At 41.0% G+C, this 20063-nt stretch overlaps 1 protein-coding gene across 8 annotated transcripts in view; it reads right to left on the bottom strand.

Annotated features, from left to right (window-relative positions):
• WDR17 (WD repeat domain 17) overlaps positions 1-20063 on the bottom strand; it is a 115362-nt gene that overhangs the window by 21595 nt on the left and 73704 nt on the right. For all 8 annotated transcript variants that reach the window (XM_053251750.1, XM_053251752.1, XM_053251751.1 and 5 more), the window contains exons 13-20: positions 19155-19357; positions 18918-19067; positions 17878-18008; positions 11648-11773; positions 6198-6353; positions 5131-5195; positions 4041-4173; positions 416-507 (exon numbers count right to left, since the gene is read on the bottom strand). In XM_053251750.1, coding sequence (XP_053107725.1) covers positions 416-507; positions 4041-4173; positions 5131-5195; positions 6198-6353; positions 11648-11773; positions 17878-18008; positions 18918-19067; positions 19155-19357 — 1056 coding nt within the window. The remainder of the gene's footprint in view (positions 1-415; positions 508-4040; positions 4174-5130; positions 5196-6197; positions 6354-11647; positions 11774-17877; positions 18009-18917; positions 19068-19154; positions 19358-20063) is intronic.

Here is a 20063-nt window from a genome sequence, read left to right as displayed (position 1 = left end):
AGTCTAGATGTCAGCCTTTTACTCCTGACTCTGTGATGCAGCAGCATGAGGATCCAGCTGTAAGAAGATTAACTCTGGAGAACACTAAACATCCTCCCAGGTGGTGACTTTACCCCCCCCCCCCAAATTAAGAATATAGTCTAAATTGCAAGAACAAAAATGATTGCTGAACTACTTCTATTACTAATACATTGGACATACAAGTAATCTGGAATAATCATTTGTTCCAATGAATATTACTTTCTTGCAGAATTTTTTCCTAGAAAAAATATGAAAAAAATACAAAGCAGTTTTCCAAGTTTCTCATGTCAAGTTTTACTTCCAAATGCCATGAACGCTAGCACACTAATTTTTCCTCTTTGCCAGAGCAAAGATACTGACAAAATACACCTTTTTAAAAAAAATTATGACTCACTCATTGTAATCTTCTGTGCCATTTCCTTCAAGATTTGCTGATCCATTTGATGTTGAATACTGTAATGTTTGCATATTGCCTTCACATGCTGCCTAGAAAAAGCAAAATAATGTCAATCAAAGCAAAGCAAATTGTTCTCTTCTTGACAATAGTAATTGCAGTAAAGAGAACACTGAACTAATAAATTAGCTTAAGAGTGGAATTTATCTGCAATAACCCTATTGTAATATTAGAAAACAGGTCCTCAGCCATCTGGTACAGTCATATGAGCATGGGCTTTGCTCTAGGTTTCAAACTGTCAGTAGAATCTACATAACAAGTAAATAGGCAGGAATCTGATCTGTTTGTCAGCAAGGATGGAAGAGTTCAAATAGAAAAATAAAACCATTTTTACTAGAATTTACAAACTTCTTCTAAAGAAGGTATCCAGACCTGCACATGATTCACAGCTCTAGTATCCACAAGACAATCGTGGCAAAAACTCCCAAGATGTATCTGGTACCCAACAGAAGTTCTCTGTTGAGTGCTGGGTTTGTGGATCTGGCACAATGAAACCTTTCCCTGGGTGTACCAGGGAAAGTACTGTACTGGCTGTACCATACTTATGATCCTTGCATAAAATACATACACTTGCTACAAGTATGCTCTCCTGGTGGCTATTCGCTCTTCTGTCTCCATCACAGTTTTTAGAAAGTGCATGAAATCTTGGCTTTTTACCCAAGATTTTATATGATTGTCTCTACTGCTGCTGCTTTGTATTTTGTATTGTTATATTGTGCTTGTATTTTAAACCTTTTTAGTCAGATCTATGTTTTTATATTCTAGCTTAATATTTCAGTTGTGCAGTTTTTATGGTCTTGTTCTAAATTTTCTGTGTGAACCACCTTGAGATTGTTTTAATGCAAGGTGGTATATAAATTTAACAACAAACAAAATAAAATAAATGTACATAAGAACAGGACTTATGAGAACAGTATGAGAACAGGGGTGCACAACTCAAATGACCTGATGGGATGAACCAACTATGACTTGGGGGTTGAGGTCAATTCTAAGCACAACAACTAAAATGAATTATTAAAAAGCATAACAACTGTTAAAATGAATTATTAAAAAACTAGCTGATCTGGCGCAGAACATCCGCACCCCTAGTTCATCCTGTCCTCCTTCGGCGAGTGCTCTCTTTCCCCACCGGCCAGCCCAGGGGCAGGCACTCTCTTTTCCCAACTGGAGGCAGGCGCTCTCCTTCCTGGCCAGCCCAGTGGCAGGCACTCTCCCTCCCCTCTGGCTGGTCCGGCAGCAGGTGCTCTCTCTCCCTGCTGCCCAGCGGAAGCCACCATTTTCTCTCTCCGCACCCGTCCCTAGTCCGGCAGCTGTTTGTGAACTCTCACGAGAGCTGCCATGCATGGGATTAGCGACGGGTATGCCTAGGAGAAATAAATATATAAATAGAAGATGTTAATACAAGTGAAGGGGCAGAGGTTGGGAGTCAGACAGCAAGGCGAGGGGAAAGAGCGATGGTGCAGCCCAGGTCTCCAGCCCAGGGTTGGGGGACATCTGATCGCAAGTGGCTATCTGGACTGAGGAACCAAGAGCAGTTAATGGCTCTCTCTGTTGCTATAGATAAGGATGTGCACGGACAGGTCCGGAGACCATTCTAAAGGCCTCCAGACCGGTCCGGACACTGGGCCGGTTTGGCACTGGGGGGGGGACCTTTAAGGGCAGGGGGACCTTTAAGGGTGGGGGAGGGTGTACTTACCCCTCCCACCACTTTTCCCCCATCAGTGGGCCTGTTTTGTAAAGCATTTGGGGCGGCAGGGTACCTCCCTGCCACCCCTTCCCCTGTTCCTCAGCACAAAGTATCAGAAAGCCTGACTGCGTGTGTGCACATCATGCACACGTCACATCACCACATGCATGCGTATGCCAGACGTGCGCATGCACAAAACATACGAACACATGCGATGCACAGATGTGACGTATGCACGCGCAGTCAAGCTTTCTGAAGATTTTTGCCGAGGAACAGGGGAAGGGGCGGCAGGGAGGTATCCTGCCGCCCCAAATGCTTACAAAACAGGCGCGCCAGTGGGGGGAAAGTGGAAGGAGGGATAAGTACATCCTCCCCAGTGCTGGATCACAGAGGTGTGGTTCCATGCACACTTCTAGCAATAGAATATTCCTACTTGTGGGTCAGCAGTAAAGTCCTCAGGGGCTGGATCTAGCCGCTGGGCCTTATGCTGTACAGGCCTGGTATATAATAACACTAAATTATTATACTAAATCCAATTATACTATATCCAATACTAAAATTAGACTTCTGAAACCCAGTGCAAGGTCGTCAGCATTGATTGATTAAAATTGAATTTTTTAAAAAATTAAAAAATGTTTTCTATTGTATTTTGTGTTGTAATTTGTTTGCCGTGTTGTATGTATTTTTATTGGATTTTTGTTTAATGTTGTGTTGTGACATTAAACAACTGAATGAACAATTTGTTACGGGGTAGCTAACAAAGTTCATCATTATTTATTAATAATAATGAATGTCCACATGCCAGAACAAGAAAAAATAAGAGCTTCTTGAATTCCAATATTCTTTCCTTACTAACAATTTCCATGGATTGTAGCACAGGAAAACAAACTATCCTAGTTTATGATATTTGTTGATTGCACCCCCAGGCCCCAAAAGACAAGACACATATACTTGGATGAACCAGGGCCACTTTATTAATTTAGTTAATACAAATCCTGCAGCGAGGCATGACAACTCAGAGTGCAGTTACCCAAACTAAGGGCCAGTCTCATAAGGAAGACTGCCCAGCTCTGTGTGACTGACTAGGCATTAGTTCCACTCGGACTGAATCCAGACATCATAACAGCCACAGGGCAAAACCCCGCCTGCCCCTGAGTAGAGGCAGATCCTAGCCCAAGGGCTGCAAAACCTGCATGGGCTGTTCCTCGGCTTGCCTACTTAACATTAAACGGTACTCCAATCAAACACCAATTAATACATTTAAACTAACTGCACTCATTGGCAAAGTGACCAATCAAAAGGTGACAACCCTAAATCAGTTTCAGTTAGAAGTAGGTGGAAAAAGGCCAAACCAAGGCCAATCGGGCATGACCCAAAAAATTCCTACTTGGCCTCAAATGGCTACCGGACTTCTCTAACTGAAATGGGGAGGGGGCTGCTCAGTTCAAGCAACTAAAAGCATGTGCTATGGAGCCGGCTTCTTAAAATGCCACTCTTGAAACCAGATTGGCTGGTCCACGTCACATGGCGGACTCCAAAATGGCAGCCTCTGTGCTTGCCTCAAGAGCCCGGGAGCACAACCCTGCCTCCTGCAGTTGCATGAAAACAGTGGGGAGTGGCACTTAGATAACAGTCCAATGAATATGTGAATAAAAGATACAAGTTTACAGAATGAATTAAACACTGAGTTGTCTTTATGGCAAAAGCAGTAAACAAATTCTAAATTTGAAACTATACAATCAATCAATATTTATTATGGTAACAGACCAGAATAAATTGAAACTATAGATCTCAAATCTGATATTTCAGGTAACCATTTTACTTGACCTATTCTAAAATAAGTATGTAATAGTTCATGATTAGCACATACAGAGGTACCTGTGCAACAAGCAGAGCTTCTTTAAGCTGGCCTCTTGAAGTAAAAAATAGGACAAGTTTCTTTACATCACCAGTAGCTATGCAGTATGGAATAACATCATCATTTTCTTCCTGGATTAACTGGTCAGCTCTCCTAATCAAAATTGGCAGTGGTTGGGAAGAACAGATAAATAGCAGCATGTCAGCTATTTAATTTCAGTTGTTTTGTTTAATATTATATACATTCATTGTACTTCAGTAAGCTTTCAAGACTTGTAAACCTCACTTGTACTGGCCTGTCTGAGAGACTCAAGAATCTTTTCTCAAAAGCATGGTTTTGAAAAATTTACCAGTTTTAATTAAATACACTGTCTTCCTATGCAATTATAAAGATAGTTTCAAATAACCTATTATAAATGTCTAACATCCAGTTATCAGAGATGTCTTTCATACGGGCACTTCTCCTAAACAAAGTATACAAACACAGGTGCTGATGAATACTTAACCATGGTTAAAAGTGGTGGGAGAAGGAAAGTGTGAAACAAGTTGGGGGAGGCAGAACATGTTCCTGCAGTAGGTCCCAAACTCTTAAATGTGGTAGCATTTAAAAAAATATTTGGTAGCATCCTATATAATAAAACCCTAAGGTACCTGCGTCCGTGTCTTGCGTCCGTGTCTCTTGAAGGTGTTCTGCGCATGCGTGGTGCACGCGTAAAGACGTCCGTGAGGAGAACCAGCGGGCCAGGCTGTGGGCGGCCATGGTGGCCGTGGAGCCGAGGCAGCGGCCCTGGCCGGGCAAGGCAAGGAGGCGGCGGGGGAAGCCGGGCGAGGTGGCGGTGGGCCCGGCCGGAGCCGCGGTGGGTAGCGGGCCCGGCCGGAGCCGCGGGCAACTCTAGTGCCCGTTCATGTAACGGGCTTAACAGGCACTAGTTGTGTTATAAGAGATTCTAATTTTACTGGGTATGAAGGTGACTTCATAAATATCTACTTTGCAAGCCACAAAACTGGCATCAAACTCCTCTAGAACACATCAGTAGAAGGAAACAAAATAGCCTTAAACACACACAAAGCAACAATCTAGTACTGTGGGTTTTCCCCTGCCCCATCTTACCTTTGCATTAACTTCTTCCAGTATTTCATAGACACCCCAGGTGCAACTGAGAGAGCTTTATCCCACTAGAACACAACGATGAGTGCCTAATATTATTTTCATCTCATAATACAAGATATACCATTCAACTGTTTTTCAAGAAGTCTTTCTTCCATTGATAAGAATGTGGCTAAACATTAATTCACCCTGTCAATTTATATTTAAACAGCAACAGTGTCTGAAAAAATAAGGTCAATTAAGCCAATATCTCATTTGTCACCTCTCAGTATAGAACTGGAGATTCTGAATTTACTTCAAAAGAGTCATGCAATTTACACAGCTGTTTTGGAAACTCTTTTCCAGAAATAAGTGTAAATTCACACTCACTTTATCAAACATGCATTTCCCAAACACATGATTTCAAGTTAATGGTAATGCAAGGGTGATAAGCGAGAGAGATTTTCAACTCAATTTTCTCCAGCCCACCAGTTCTCCTTTGTAACCTTTTCCATCACAAGACTTGCTTCAAAAGAAACAGTTCCAGCCTTAAAGACATTAGAGTCATTCAGACTTAGTACTGAATATAATATACTTTATTTCATGCAAGCTATTATACTTCACAATACATTGAATTCAGGATGTGTGGGCACACCTGTGGGCATATAGGGCATCAACAAAGGTCTGCTTCTGGATATAGTCAAGGTTAACTGTGAAAGATACTGCTTGAAAGGAAGGATGGCAGTTGCCCCATGCTGATAACATTGCAATAGTTATAAGAAAGTCACCAAAGATAGTATTAATGTATTATTGCAATTATTTTCTTTTTTTATAATTCATAAATACCATTTCATCAACATGACAACCAACAGTTGCTCTTCCTTTAAAGCAAAGGGATTGAAGCCTTTGGCATTTACACTTAGCACGTAGGCCCATATCTATCAAAGCATCTAACCAATAAGCTAGCCAGATATGGGTCCCCCGATGAATAATCACACCTGGTACGAAACTCAGGAATATGGGTAGGAATGCTCCCTTTCCCCCTCTAAATAGTACCTTGACTTACTTTATCATACAAACTGGTTGTTTACCTCTCCAAGTTCCACCATAAGTTCACAGTATCTCTGAATTTGACCTAGTCTCAGGTGTATCTGTGCTGCTTCTTTCAGTCTTTCCTCCTTGCTAGGTGCACCAATCCCACCTCCAAACTTTGACATCTTTACAGTTGTAAGTTCTTGGGCTTTGGACTGACAGAATAAAATTTAAAAATATTAAACAAAAACTGCTTTCTCCAATAAGTTGTTTCCTTAGAACATATGGTAAAGGTAAACATAATGCTCAGAGTCTATGGGCTCTGATCCGGAGATATTCAAGCTTAGCAGAACTACTGCTACACAAAGATAATAGTCTTTCCAGTAATCAATCTTGTCGACAGTGAGGACAGTATGCAAGACAGAAGGGGCAGGGATGCCTAGTCCAAATCAAAAACCTTCTGCTCCACATGAGGTGCAGACTTACTTCTTCCCCTCCCCTATGCCACATACCACAACAGCCTTTTATACTTAGTGAGGAAGATCCACTAGCACAGGTTCCCAACAGGGGGTCCTTGAAGGGCCCTCAGAAGATACCCTGAGCCCTCCTGCCTCTCCATGCTATTTGTTCCCCAACTAAAGATTGCTGGCTTGAAGCTGATGTGTCCTCAGTGATTTGAAGGAGGTTGAAGATCCTCCTGCGTTGCTCCCAATTGGCTGGCTATGTACTGAAGCTCAGCATACCCTTGCCCTCTGTCTGACTGACAAGCTTCAGAAAATTAGCACTGAGTACTCTCCATTGAAATGGAAAGGATATGTACATTTGTACCATTACTTTCATTAAGACTGCTTATGAGTAACTTCGTATGTGGCTGTAGTAGCCTGCCTCCCTAACTGGAACACTTATATTTTAATGTAAATATTACACTAGGGATGTGCAAATCGATTTGGGTACAAATTGATTTGTACCCAAATCTAGCTGATTTGGGTGATCTGGAGACAGAACAAATCACTCCTGTGGTCCATTGGCTAGATCCAGGTCCAAATTGAATCACGCCAGATTTTATTCAAATCTATTTGAGATTTGGATTCCTCCTGTTAATTCCCTCAGATTCCCTGCTTTCATTTTTAAAAAAAGCTAAGCTCTAGCCTTTGTAGAAGTGGCATTATGGAGCAAAATGTGTGGTCACTATTTTTCAAGTGTTTGGATTCTTTGGATAACTTTTCCTTAATGAATCCCTATGAGGATCCATTACACACCTTCATTTCTTCTATTCATTTTGACTGTCTTTGGACAGTGCCAACTGCCATGTGCCAACTATACCCCTCCTCCCACCTGCAAGGCAGTGGGGTACTACTCAGTTTATGTTCTAGGAATTTTTCCAAGTGTTTTGACTCTTTGGTGTCTAATAACATTTTCTACTCCCTATGAGGATTCATTACACACCAAAGAGTTTAAACACCTCAAAAATTCCAAAAAAATCAACTGAGTATACAGTGGCTTGTGGGGGTAATTGGCACATGGGATGCCACTAATTCCCCACCCCGACAGGCAAGCAGTGGGGTCAAAAGGAACAGAAGAAATGAAAGTGTGTAATGAAGACAGCAAAGAATCTAAACACTTCAATATTCCTAAAAAATAAACTGAGTACCCCACTGTCTTACAGTTGTGTGTAGTTGATAGGTGGCACGGTCCAATGACAGTCAAAATGAACAGAAGAAATGAAGGTGTGCTTTGAATCCTCAAAGGGATTCATTATAAGGAAATGTTATTATACAACAAATAATCCAAACACTTGAAAAATAGTGACCACACATTTTGCCCCATAACTCCACTTCTAAAAGGGTTAGAGCTTAGTTTGTTGTTGTTGGTTTTTAAATTAAAGCTGGAGATCCATGTTATGGTTAGGATAGGGTGACTTCCGATCCCCATTATTTCCTATGGCGGAAGAACAGAAAATCAGTAAAAACGAAATAAAATTAAAAATCAACCAAGTGCCCAACTGCCTTGAAATTTGGGTGGTAGGTGGCACCCATGGGGACTTACCCACCACCCACATCTGGTGCCCCTAGGACCTTTATAAGTGTTCCAAACCAATCTGAATCAAATCCAAATTGAATTTGGGGTGATTTGGTGGGAGGACAGAATCAGACACAAAACAAATCAGGGGTGATGTGATTCAGGCACATCCTTATATTACACATACAAATTCAAATGTTACAGTTTTATGAGATGGGAGACTCCAGTCACTGACTTACATCCAGATAAAGTTACTCATAAATGGTCTTATTCAAATAAATGGGACACATTTAATTGTCCTATTAATTTCAGTGGGAGTACTCATGAGTAACTTTATCTGGATATAAACCAATGACTCGGGTAAAGGTAATGTGTGCCGTTGAGTTGGTGTCGACTCCTGTGGTTGTCATTGGTAGAACACAAGAGAAGTTTACCATTGCCATCTCCCGGGCAGTATGAGATGATGCCGTTCAGCATCTTCCTATATCGCTGCTGCCCGATATAGGTGTTTCCAATAGTCTAGCCCACTTCATAAAACTGTGAAATGTAAGTGTGTGTGTGTGTGCGCGCGCGCGCGCGCACGCACGCACGCACACACACACACACACACACACACACCTACTTTCACATTCCCTGCCTGGATATTTAAAATACAATAACTGGGAATGCATCATAGGCAAGCCTACTGAAATGAATAAATATGCTTTTTCTTAATTTGAGTTTGCTTCAATGAAATTTGGAGTGAATTCCCAAAGAATTCCACCTAGTGGTCATATACTGTACTAAATCATAAAATGAAAAGATAGTTCTGCCTTAACATCGAAAAATTACGTTTCCACCACATCCATATATAGCAGATTCTTGTTATACCTGCTGCTGTAAACCTAGATTGCTACAACCCACCATAGAGATTTAATTTCTACTGGAAAGTATACTTTGCACTCCAGTACAATGAAGTGACCAGAGTATACATGCTAACCAAGAACAGAGTTGTTATATTCTGAGATTATATTTCTCCACTGAATATCCGGTATAGTTAAAGTTCATATTTCATAGGGATGTGCAGAACGTTTCAAATGTGAAAAGCTTTCAAAGCGCAATAGAATGCCCTCTTTTAAAAGGACCTGCTTCAAGCTCAAAACAAAACAGCCACATTTCGATCAAAACATTTCATCATTTCAAGTGCTATTTTGGAGGCCTGTTTTTCCCTTGCTGGTTGGTTTTCTGGCACTGGCTTCCAATTGGCTTGCGATCAACTTGATTTTTATGATAACAAGCCAACCAAGAAGGAAGTCTTATCATGGGCAACTGTGCCCACTTTGGCTAGGGAGGGGAAATAGCAATAGCAATAGCAATAGCACTTACATTTATATACCGCTCTATAGCTGGAAGCTCTCTAAGCGGTTTACAGTGATTTAGCATATTGCCCCCCAACATTCTGGGTACTCATTTTACCGACCTCAGAAGGATGGAAGGCTGAGTCAACCTTGAGCCCCTGGTCAGGATCGAACTTGTAACCTTCTGGTTACAGGGTGGCAGTTTTACCACTGCGCCACCAGGGGCTCAAAAGGAGGGAACTCCAAAATGTGTTCAAAGGGATGGAGTCCTTTTGCCTTTCTGAGGAAGGTAAGTTTGATTTTGTGGTTTGCTTTTCTCAGCACTGAGTATACTATGCTGTGCTATTGCTGCTATAACTATCTGGTTTTGCTGGATCTCAGATTGACAAAGGCAGAACTTGGGTGCCTGCCTTGAACCTTCCTTGAGTTGTGGTTTGTGATAGTGTTGTGGCGAGAAATGGACAGTGGCAGCTGTGTGCAATAGCAGCCTAGTGCAATATTTCTTAGCAATTGCTGTGATAAGTAATTGTCTGGCCTTGTGCTTCACTCACTGATCCAGTCTGCTCTGCAATCTCAGTCAAAATTGGTTGAAGTTGCTCTAGTTGAGCTCATGGGTATGTTTGTTGCTAAGGGTGCCACTGTGGCAGCTGTTGCAATGCTAGGAATATAAGGAATCGTAATAGTGTGTGAGAGCAACTTGTGCCAATGTTACTGAAGCACAGATACTGTGGCTGTCAGTTGATTCTGGCTCAGTGATTCTTTTTTGGCCGTTTTTGGACTGTGTTTGAAATGTGTGTTCTGTGTCAGGAGGGACAGATTCCCTTTTACTGTGTGCTTCTGTAGTGTTTTTCAAGGCAGGGCTGCAAAATACATTGTATAGGGAACAATGGGGCAACTCAAAATACCCTATTGTTCCCCATGGGTAGCTTGTAGGGACACCAAAGTGGGCTGTATGGTAGGGAATGATGGGTGCTACCTACCACCCAACCCACAAAAGAAATGGGCAAGTGGGTGATTTAACATTTTTAACCTTTCCTCAAAAGGCTTGGGTCCAGGCTATTTAAGAGAGTGCCTCCTTTGTCATAAACCCTGCTGCCTGTTAGGATCTTCTGGAGAGATCCAGTTATGGTTGCCACCAGCTTGTTTGGTGGTGACCCAGGACTGGGTTTTCTCTGTGGCTGCCCCAGAGCTTTGGAATATGCTTCCTGCTAAAACATGAGCATCTTCTACTCTGTTTTCACAAAGACCATCAAGACTCTCCTGTTCTCACAGGCTTTTAATTAAAATTTTAATAATTTTAATAACTATTTTATGCTATTGTTTTTATTGTGCCGTGTATTTTAATCTATGTTGACTTTTAAATATTTGGAAATTTTGTACACCACCTAGAGATGTACGTATCAGGAGGTACAGAAATACGATAGATAGATAGATAGATAGATAGATAGATAGATAGATAGATAGATAGATAATCTATCTTAAGGTTGGGGGAGGAGGTTAATTATTTGTTTAAAATTGCCCACTTGCCAATGTCTTTTGTGGATTGGGTAGTAGGTATCACCCATCATGCCCTACCACACAACCCACTTTGGTGTCCCTAGGAGCTACCCATGGGGAACAATGGGGTGTTTCGAGTTTCCCCATTGTTCCCTATGGCCAACATACTCAGAATGTTTTGAGTTGTTTCGATGAAACAGCCGGTTCGACTGCTGTTTTGACAAAACGTTTTGGCAGTTTTGTGTTTCATTTTTGAGCTCAAAAAAAAAAAGCAAAATCTGTTTCATACACATCAGTAATATTTCATTTATAATTGCTGGTTTTATTCTTGTGATGAAAAATATATTGTACACTAAACAAAGTATAGACTAAACAAGCAGTAAAGTCTAAACATTTTCCTAAAGCATTTTACTAGCCCAAAGAAAAAATAAAACCATAAATACGTGGACAACAATGTACGTAAAACTTGCACAAAGGACAGCTATCCTCTTGCATATATTTTTTCATTTGCAAAGAGTGAAGGTTTTCTTGCCAGAGCACACATCTTTTTCCTAATAGGTAACTTGCCTGTTGAAGCAACAGTATCTTATTTCTTTTGTAACTGCAAAGCTGAAACTAAACAGAAGATGCAATCACAATTGGCATATTTTGCTTACCATTCTAAATCTAACCAGATGCTTCATGTGCATGATTCCTTTGCAGTAATTTTGTGGAAGCAAGCTATCATCTTGGCCTTTGATTACAGCTACTAGATCCCATAGGTTTTTACTGCCCCCTGGAGGCTGAAATAATAAAAGTGGAATGTTAAAGCAATATTAGAATCAAGCCTGCAATGGATATGAACACAGGTGTCAAAGTTGGTACAAAGTAAACACAAGTCAGTTCAAAAGCAAACAAGTTAATACTGAATTTGGGATTTTAATCTGATCCAGGTACTCCAGCCTGTTTTTGTATTCTCTACTTATAGAGAGTAACGGCACAGTGAGGAAATGACTTGACTAGCAAGCCAGAGGTTGCTAGTTCGAACCCCACTGGTATGTTTCCCAGACTATGGGAAACACCTATATCGGGCAGCAGCGATATAGGAAGATGCTGAAAAGCATCATCTCATACTGTGTGGGAGATGGCAATGGTAAACCCCTCCTGTATTCTGGCAGACAACCACAGGGCTCTGTGGTCACCAGGAGTTAACACTGACTCAATGGCACACGTTACCTTTTACTTATATATGGTTGAACAACATGGATAAGTCTTTTAGTGTTAGATCACCTAAACACACTATGGTCGCAATCATGAATAGGCACAGGATTGTTCTTTAAATCAATGTTAGATGAACATAAGATCACTAGCTGTATACAGCCCAGGACACTGGATCTGCATAGTGACTCCTAACACATTGAGAAGTATTTGAAAATAGAAGAATTTGAAACCTGTCATTAACCAGGTTGTCATTAAACACATTAATTGTGTTTTAATTGTTTTAACTTTTTAAATTTTAATTGTTGAGGTGTGTTGATCTTTTTATTGGTTGTTTTTATTGTCTTGTGAACCGCCCAGAGAACTTGCGTTTTGGGCAACTTGCATTTTGGGCAAAACTTGCGTTTTGGGCGGAGAGCTGGTCTTGTGGCAGCAAGCATGACTTGTCCCCTTAGCTAAGCAGGGTCCACCCTGGTTGCATTTGAATGGGAGACTCCATGTGAGCACTATGAGATCTTCCCCTTAAGGGATGGAGCCGCTCTGGGAAGAGCAGAAGGTTCCAAATTCCCTCCCTGGCTTCTCCAACATAGTTGGTTTTTTTTTTAATACGACAAGATTTTTTTTAATTGAACCAACAAACTAGCAAAGCATACAGTACGTTGCCAAAGCACAATTATATACAAAGTGGTTGTTTGTACATGATATATCTACAAAGATTTACACACAAGGATTTGGAAACCCACAAGGTTATGAAGTATATGCAGGTAGTACTGTAACTCGGGGGTGGGGGATTTAAAGGCACATCAGGTAATCGGGGGGGGGGGTTACGTCCAACATAGGGCTGAGAGAGTTTCCTGCCTGCAACCTTGGAAAAGCCACTGCCAGTCTGTGAAGACAATACTGAGCTAGATAGACCAATGGTCTGACTCAGTATATGGCAGCTTCCTGTGTTCCTGTGGCAATATAGAAATATGCTAAATAAATAAATAACCAGGCAAAGTCATTTTGCATTGATTAGACTTATACGAAAGTTATGTAATAGATTTTTTATTAATGTGCTTGTAAAGAGGAAGACAAAGAAAGTTTTCAAATTTGTAGGATTTCAACTTCAAACATTATATTATTGAATAATCACCATATATCTTAAGTATGAGTCATAGTACATATGAATCTGAGAAAGAACTGTTTTTCTTGGGCATGACATGGTTTCAGGATTAATGATCTGATTAAGTCTTTAAAATCTGCTGTGATCAGTAACATAAATTATGATTATTATATTCTGAATTTCTTCTTAAAATATATCATTTTGAAAAATGTTTACTGAGCATATTCTATTGTAAAAAGTAGTGAACTGCTCATTTCAGTGGCAGGATTGTTCATGCAAAATTTGGTATCTGTAGGTTATCAAGAAGTACGACTTTCTTTCATAGATACATATATACATACTCTTCAAAATATATGACAGGCTATTCCATGCAAGCTGGAATCAAAGGCTCTCTGGTCTGAATAAAAGAGAAGGGAAGTTCTTCTCCTTTCACTTCCATCTGACAAACAGAATTTGGAAGCACCTGCAGAAGCCACTGTGAACAAGTATGATACTGTTGACCTTGGTCTTTGGCTCCAGGCCCTAATCAACCATTAATACATAGAATGGCCTTGGACAAGTCATTACCCCTCATTCCCACCTAGCTCCACATGTACAATATTTCACAGGAGTGTTTTAAGGTCACACAAGACGAAATATTGTAAACCATGTTCCATCTCAGAAATGCTATATAAACATTGCTGCTAAACTTCATTTATTCTATACCAATCCTCCTAGCAACTTCAGGGATGTTAAAACTCCCACACATTCTACAGACATGATTGTTTAATGTTGCATTATGTACAAAGATAGACAGTCTGAGGTAAAAAGAGGCTCATTTGACAAAGGAGAAGTTGTGGGGGGGATACTCCACCAACCATGGTTGAGATAAAGAATATGATTATGTGAGGAATACTATATTTCATTTGGATTAACTTAAATTAGTAACATAAAAATACAGAATTTGAGCTACATTTCAGCTCCAAACAGAACTATATGGTGACCTTATTATTATTATTATTATTAATTATTATTATTAATTTTATTGCATTTATATCACACTCTTCCTCTAAGGAGCTCAGAGCAGTGTACATGTGTATTCTTATCCTCACAACAACCCTGTGAGGTAGGTTAGATGGAGAGAATATATACAGGAGGCCCTCTTTATTCACGGGGGTTCTGCTCCCACCTATTTCTTCTGATAACAAAATCATGAATAAAGAGACCTTAACCCTATGGGGATTGTGGGGTTAGGTTCCTAAGCACAATGAAGTGTGCTGAAAATCACAAGCACGAGAGAGCAAAAATAAGCACAGTAACTTGCTCTCCAGCAATGCCCCCAAAACTTCCACATATGATGTCAGAAGTCATTTCCAGCTACTCAAGAACTGCAAATGTGAAAATATCCCTATTTTTGCCCCGCAAATAAAGAAACTGCGTCCCTATGATACAACCACGGATAAGGGCCACCTGTATTTAGAATACCTTTAAAATATACCTGTGCAATTAAGGCTGCATTTCACAGAAACCAGTATATTTACTCCTAGTTAAAAGTGGCTGGAAATGAAGTTTAAGTCTATATAATATCTTAATGGACACAAAGGAAATAAATCTACCTGGTGTCTGGTATTTCCTAACAACTGAGGCCAAATCACACCCATGCAGTAGGTGCATTTGTGACATGTATACCACTGTTTTCTGCAGCAAACTGAAGAGGAGAGAGCTGGTCTTGTGGTAGCAAGCATGAATTGTCTCCTTTGCTAAGCAGGGTCTGCCATGGTTTGTATTTGAATTGGAAACTACATGTGAGCACTGTAAGATAACCCTTAGGGATGGGGCCACTCTGGGAAGAGCACCTGCAAGGTTCCAAGTTCCCTCCCTGGAATCTCCAAGAGAGGTCTGAGAGAGACCCCTTGCCTGCAACCTTGGAGAAGTGCTGCCAGCCTCTACCAGCAATACTGAGCTAGATGGATCAAGGGTCTGACTCCGTATAAAGCTATGTTCCTATATGCATTTCTGTAAACACAGTGGACAATCAGAGTTCTCCATTCACCATGTCTCTGGAGAGGTGCACTTTCTCATTATATTAATAATCACTAGTTTACACATAGCAGAATACCTGCTGAGTAAGTTAGACTTGGCATTTTGGTTGGGCATGATCACTCCATATAAATACCACCTTCTTTAAGTTTGTTCTCCATGAGTTCTCTTCATCTTATTCATCTTTGTAAATACAAAGACAAAAATCAAATAATGATTATGATGTTTTAGGCTGGGAGTAAGGATGTGCAGAACGTTTTGCCAGCCAAGGTTTCAACTAGGGATATGCACGAACTGGTCCGCTGGCCATGTTGGAGGCCTGCGAACCGGTTCACATATTGCCTGGTCGGGCGGTCCAACGCCGGGGGGATGTTGCTTTTAAGGCCGCTTTTCCCCCTCAGGCACTCCATTTTAAAGTAAAATCTTCGGGGCGGCAGAGTTCCTCCCTGCCACCCCTGCCCCCTTGTTGCCTGCCAAACAAATAACGTCTGTGCATGCGCACGCCACGCAGCATGTGTGATGTTAGCGGCATGCATGCACGGACACTTCCACATTTTGCAGGCAACAAAGTGGCAGGGGCGGCAGGGAGGACCGCTGCCACCCCGAAGATTTTACTTTAAAATGGAGCGCCGGAGGGGGGGAAAGTAGCAGGAGGGGTAAGTACAACCCCGTCCGCCCTTAAAGCGACACCACCACACCCAGCGTCGGACTGCGTCTCTGTGGTCTGTGCACATCCATTGTTTCAACTCAAAACAGGCCATTCTAAACTAGAAACATGACACCCTTTAAATAAAGGGCCTATTTCGAGCATGGGGCAGAATAACCCGTTTTGATCAAAATGTTTCAACATTCTTAGTGCTATTTTGGAGATCTACTTTCCCCTTCCTGATTGGTTTTCTGGCACTGGCTTCCAATTGGCTTGCAATCAACTTGCTTCTTGGTTGGCTTGTTAACATACAAATCAAATCTTGTCATGGGCAACTGTGCCCACATTGGCTGAGGGGAGAGAGGGATAAGCGCACACAAAAGGAGGCAATTTCAAATTCAAAATGTATTCAAAGGGACTGGGAGGCAGAGTGAGAGCCCTTATAGTCTGCCTCTCTTGAAAAAGAGGATACATCAAGACAGGAGAAAGGAAGGTTTGATTTTGTGGTTTTCTTTTCTCAGTACTTAGTATAATATGCTGTGCTATTGCTGCTATAACTATCTGGTTTTGCAGGATCTCAGATTGACAAAGGCAGAAACTAGGTTCCTGCCTTGAACTTTCCTTGAGATGTGGTCGGTTTTGTTTGTGAGATAATGTTGTGGCACAAAATGGACAGAGGCAGAGGATGTGTGTGTGTGTGTGTGTGTGTGTGTGTGTGTATAATATTTCTTGGTGACTACTGTGATGAGCTCAATGTCTGGCCTTGAGACTAACTTGTGCCTGCTCTGTAATCTGTATTGCAATGTGTCCTCAGTCAAAACGTGGCTAAAGTTGCTCTAGTTGAGCTTACGACTATGCTTGCTTGTAAGTAAGGGTGCTGCTGTGGCAACTGTTGCAATGCTAGGAAGTAACATAAGGAGTCATAATTGTGTGTGAGAGAGCAACTTGTGCCAATGATGTTACTGTAGAGCAGGCACTGAGGCAGCAGGCAGTAGGTTCTGGGTTAGTGATACTTTTTTGGCCATTTTTGGAGTGTTTGCAATGAGTGTTCTGTGTTGGGAGGGACAGGTTCCCCTTTACTGCATGCTTCTGCAGTGTTTTTCAAGGCAGGGTTACAAAATGCATTGCACTCTGTGAGTGCAGCTTGTTCTAGTGATAGGGAACAATAGCGTAAGTCGAAACACCCATTGTTCCCCATGGGTGGCTCCTAGGGACACCAAAGTGGGCTGTGTGGTTGGGCATGACAGGTGCTACCTACCATCCAACCCACAAAAGAAATGGGCAAGTGAGCAATTTTAAACAAATTTTTAACCTTTCCTCAAAACCCCAATAGGATTGTGGGTTGAGTGGTAGCTAGCACCCATCATTCCAACCACCCCAACCCACTTTGGTGTCCCTAGGAGTTATCCATGGGGAACAGTGTTTTGTGTTCCCCATGGCCCAAACAAAACATTGGGAGTTTGTTCTGTCGGAACAGCCAGCTTGACTGCTGTTTCAATACAACAGTTCGGCCATTTTGAATTTCCTTTTTGCTTAAAACAGGCCACAAAATCTATGTTGTGCACATCCCTAGTTGGGAGTGGGTGAACCTGGCACTTCAGCTGTGGTTGAACTACAACTCCCATCATCCCCAGCCATAATAAAAATTGTGAGCAGTTATATATCTATTTATGGTTATCAGTTGCTCAGTGACCTGTGTTTATTTTAGAATTTAGATGCACTCAGATTTTTTTTTTAAATGCCAGTAAAGTAAATTCAAATCTAAGTAATAAAATTACACTCTCTCATTTAGATCCTGTCCTTTAATAATTCGTAAATAAGGTAATTTACTTCGTGAGATTACTATTGCATATACCTACATCAAATATACATGCATTTTTCTTTACATATACATGTATTTTTCACTATGTAGTACTTACCGATAAACATTCTGAAAGCCACCTTAGTTTTTTACCTCGAGGATTACCAGTCAGTTTGTCTACTTCCTGTTTAATATCCCTGGATACTTTCCCACAAAGCAAAGGAGGAGCACCCACTTCCATAGCACGATCTATTCAAAACAAGTGTTTATTTAAACAGAGTTTAACCTTGTATAAAAGAACATGAGAATAATAAAAGGCAGTAGACCAAAGGTCAACACATGATGGGACCTATACATACCACATCTGGACTTCATGTATTTTTAAATTTTCAGCTAGGGATCTTCAATTTCTGCTGTGGATATTGTTATTCTGCTAATTTAGACAATAATCATGAACTTCTCTTATACCCAATTTTTATCAGATTTACTTTCTGTTGGTGGGGGAGAATTGGCAGGTGGATGCACAAACCCTTTGCACAAGCTAGGTGCAGAACCAAAAATACAGGCTGAATTTGCATCAGAATACATATCCAAATGCAAGTGTCCGTCAGCACTGCACTATTCCCAACTAGCCATGTGAAAACTAAATGCAACTAAAGTTCAGTCAAGGAGTATATGGACCAGGTCTAATTTGCAATATAAACAAGGAAACCAATAATTATTTTTGAGCCTGTAGCAGACACTTTCCAGAAGGGTCTGTGCATATGTACCTACAGCTTCAAATCTTGCATGGGCTTGTACACCAAGGCAACATAATGAAAACAGCAGCACATCCAGCACTATTTGCACATGTAAACTGTTAACATGCATGTACCAGTCTGCTATTATAATGTGCATCACTTTGTGCATCTGCTTTCTGGTGGGAAGTGGGGAAGAAAGAAAAGGACTCTTCTTGCACAGAATTGGTGCAAAGCAATGATGATGCAAAGCAATGATGTCCAAGACATTGGTGGACATCAAATTGGTGCAGAGCAATGATGTCCAAGACATTCCACAGACTTTCCATGATATGCAAGAGCATGGCAAGGCAAAATGGATATAAAAGGGCAGTTTTACATATTCCTAAGTCAGTCTACATGAGTATATACATTTACCCACCAGTATTTCCAATAATCTCATCCCATGATCTGTCTGCCAAAATATTTAGTTGGAGAGGATTTATTAGAGGTGTTAAGGACCAAAGTCTCACAGTGGAATCTCGAGAACAAGAGGCCATAGTGAAGGGACGACTAGGATGGCAAGTTAATCCTAAAGGAAGAACATATTAACAAATTAGTTTTAGAAGTCTGGATGAAAACGTTTAGGTAGAGGAGACCAAACACTTAAATATATTACCATAGACATCCGCACCATGATCATACACTGTGTCCAGACAGATTCCATCTCTTGTGTCCCATACTTTGATTGAGTAATCCCAGCTGCCAGATATCAGTAGGTAAGGTATTTCGGTATTCCACAGCAATCCCCGTACTGGTGCTGTATGCCCACTAAGAATATTTATACAAGCATCTTGTGTGTAATCCCATATTCGAACCGTACTGTAAGTAAAAGGTGAACATTTTACCACAACTTTTGCTGGCCTCTAGGCAAAACCTTAAATTGAACATTTTTGAAAGGCCAAGTGAAGCACAAGTGCAAGAATATGTACAAGAACTGTCATACATACTACAGACCTCTGTTACATACACTTTGACTTACAAGGAAATGAATGGAACCTAACGTTGTACAACTGTGTGAAGAACTGTAGCCAGTTGCCCCAAGGCAGTAGTTCTTTGAAGTCATACCAGCTTCAGTGCATATATGGAACTCTCAACTCCTATGCCCATAATATTTACAGCAAAGAGAAACTGTTTCTTATAATGCTGACTCAACTTAAGTGTATGGAGCATACTGCCATATTTTATCTTGCTGACATTCATCATCACCTAAAACTGCACATATAGGCCTTCACATATAGGCTCCATTTTCCATATTACCTCACTTTCTCAGTATAAACATTTCTTTTACCTCTGAATTTCCAGCAAGTCTTCTATACTAAACCTCCTGCAGTCTGTCTTGGTGTGATGGAGCAGATACCATGTTAACAGCAGGGGTGTGCAATTTGATTTGCCTGTGAATCAGGGTTGATTCACAAATTTAACCCCAAATCTAATCACCCTCAAAATAGAGGGTCCAATTCAGGGTCAAGGAGAATCACCCCTGATTCAACCCAAGTCAATTTGGGCGATTCAAACACCATTTGAG

Source organism: Hemicordylus capensis, chromosome 5, assembly GCF_027244095.1.
Source record: "Hemicordylus capensis ecotype Gifberg chromosome 5, rHemCap1.1.pri, whole genome shotgun sequence".
Classification (NCBI taxonomy): Eukaryota; Metazoa; Chordata; class Lepidosauria; order Squamata; family Cordylidae; genus Hemicordylus; species Hemicordylus capensis.
The sequence above is the reverse complement of the archived record's forward strand: the minus strand, read 5'-3'. Positions and strand labels throughout refer to the sequence as shown.